The 2,487-nt window shown below is 46.5% G+C and overlaps 1 protein-coding gene across 18 annotated transcripts in view; it reads right to left on the reverse strand.

Moving 5' to 3' along the window:
- Positions 1-1,212, reverse strand: part of LOC123971405 (target of Nesh-SH3-like) — a 31,740-nt gene extending 30,528 nt beyond the window's left edge. For 5 of the 18 annotated variants that reach the window (XM_046050330.1, XM_046050334.1, XM_046050314.1 and 2 more), the window contains exon 1: positions 869-1,208. In XM_046050330.1, the coding sequence (XP_045906286.1) occupies positions 869-959 (91 nt within the window). In that variant the 5' untranslated portion in view covers positions 960-1,208. Of the gene's footprint in view, positions 1-868 lie in introns of all 18 variants that reach the window. The other 13 variants (XM_046050205.1, XM_046050223.1, XM_046050214.1 and 10 more) reach the window with 5 other exon arrangements.
- Positions 1,213-2,487: the final 1,275 nt, after the last annotated feature.

Here is a 2,487-nt window from a genome sequence, read left to right on the forward strand (position 1 = left end):
CCCCCCCCCCCCCCCCCCCCACCTCCGGCGAGCAGCACACCTGCCGTGCACAACTCAACACACCAACATCACACATCAGACCCAAAACCAAATCTCCTTCAACGTGCAAGTTTCACCACACATGTTTCAAATGCATGAAAAAATAAAGGTTCTGCAGCTGCAGCACGACAAACATTACAGCCGACTCAGCAGAAAAACTGCACCAAATCAAACACCTGCACAGAGAGCAGTTCATTACACGCTGCACGGAAGATTAGGCTCGCCAAAAATCATGTCAGCGTTTAGGTTTTAGACAAAATCACCTGCAGATATAAAGACGTAAAAGTGTTTCAGCACCTCTGCAGACACGTTTAAGTTCCCCTCACATTAGAACAACCTGCTGCTCCACGCAGAAACATCTGGGCTCATTACACACACTCGCTCAGACAAGTCAAACAGGACAAACTAAAGAAGCATTTAGTGAAGTGCATGACATCTCATTTGTCTTGCATGCTGCTCATTCTCTCATTAAAACCACGTTGTGTTTTTTCCCCATTTATTTCCCCATTTCCTTCCATCCTGTTTATTTCTAAACACAACCTTTATTTAAATCCTGCTACCGTGTTTTTCTTACTTTACTTTCCCCAAATTGTCACCGAGCTTATTCCGTTTATTCCACATTTATTCAAACTTCTCGACTGTTTTAATTTACCTTTTTACCAGTTACAGTTACATCTATTAAATGTGTTTCTTTCTCGGTTTTGAACCGATGTGTGTTCCCCCTATTACCCTGTTAGATGACTCATTCATGTCACCTGTTGTTTTTATTTATTCCACATTATTTCTTTACTTTCAGCGAGTAAATCAGAGTTTATTTCCGTGCACTTGCCTCTGCTCCTCGGTGCAGGGATGCCGTTGAGGAGAATCGTCCCTCCCAGCAGCAGGACGAGGACCCGGAGGAGGAGAGCGATGCCCGGCATGACCTCTCAAAGCTTCGGCTTCCAGAAGACGAGGGTGAAGAGGATGATGATGAAGGTTTAGGAGGATGAGGAGTGACCAGGAGCTGGACAACTTCACTAAGCGTCTCTCTTCCTGCAGTCTTAGGACTTGTTCAGCCGTCGGACGTCCTCGATGTGAAGAGGTGGACCCCCAAAACACCGGCATCTATAGCCTCTGCAGGTGGGCGTGGCCTGGACGACATCATCAACCTACACCTACCTCACATACTGTACACTCCCTCCTCCCTCTGCTGCACTTTCTTACCACCTTTTTTCTCTCTGGGCTTCAAACACGAGTTTTTTCTCTGCTTTCTCTCTGTTTTCTTCATCATGTACACCTCCTCCTCTCCTCCTCCTCCTCCTCCTGCTCCTCCTCTCTCTGCTCTCCTCCCTTTTCTTAATGTGTTGTTTTCCAGTTGGGTTTGGCTGTTTGACACTTTATAATTGAGTCATACAGATGTTTGCCAGCGGTGCTGTGCAGGGAAACACGACAGAAACTGTACCAGTAAACACAAACATGAACATCACAGTTAGATTCTTCTGTAAATAACGAGATGATCTCTGTCGTTCCGCCAACAGCCTGTTCTCAGGGTTTACACCAGGATACTACACATCTCTGGGGGAACAGTGAGCACATCATGTCCCTGTGAACACGGCTCCTGCTAACTGACACAAATTAGACCCCCAGATGAGAAGATTCTGTCCCCCATCAGAAAGGATTTTAGCTTTTAGATGTTTAATACCCAAAGTGTGAAACCCACAAACAAAATAATCAAAACTACTTTGACTTACGGATGCAATTATAGTGAAAATATTTTTTGGGGGGTGGACCCCTGGGGTCCCTAGGAGGACCACTGCCCTAGACGCTGCAGTATTTAGGACAACAGCACAACTACATTCACACACAACATTGTTGTTGTGCGTCTCTTTGTGGCTGTTGTGCGTCTCTTTGTGGTCGTTGTGCGTCTCTTTGTGGTCGTTGTGCGTCTCTTTGTGGTCGTTGTGCGTCTCTTTGTGGTCGTTGTGCGTCTCTTTGTGGTCGTTGTGCGTCTCTTTGTGCGTCTCTTTGTGGTCGTTGTGCGTCTCTTTGTGGTCGTTGTGCGTCTCTTTGTGCGTCTCTTTGTGGTCGTTTTGCGTCTCTTTATGGTCGTTGTGCGTCTCTTTGTGGTCGTTTTGTGTCTCTTTGTGGTCGTTTTGCGTCTCTTTGTGGTCGTTGTGCGTCTCTTTGTGGTAGTTTTGTGTCTCTTTGTGGTCGTTTTGTGCGTCTCTTTGTGGTCGTTGTGCGTCTCTTTGTGGTAGTTTTGTGTCTCTTTGTGGTCGTTGTGCGTCTCTTTGTGGTCGTTTTGTGGTCGTTGTGCATCTCTTTGTGGTCGTTGTGCGTCTCTTTGTGGTCGTTTTGTGGTCGTTGTGCATCTCTTTGTGGTCGTTGTGCGTCTCTTTGTGGTCATTTTGTGTCTCTTTGTGGTCGTTGTGCGTCTCTTTGTGGTCGTTTTGTGTCTCTTTGTGGTCG

This window comes from Micropterus dolomieu, linkage group LG01 (assembly GCF_021292245.1).
Source record: "Micropterus dolomieu isolate WLL.071019.BEF.003 ecotype Adirondacks linkage group LG01, ASM2129224v1, whole genome shotgun sequence".
Classification (NCBI taxonomy): Eukaryota; Metazoa; Chordata; class Actinopteri; order Centrarchiformes; family Centrarchidae; genus Micropterus; species Micropterus dolomieu.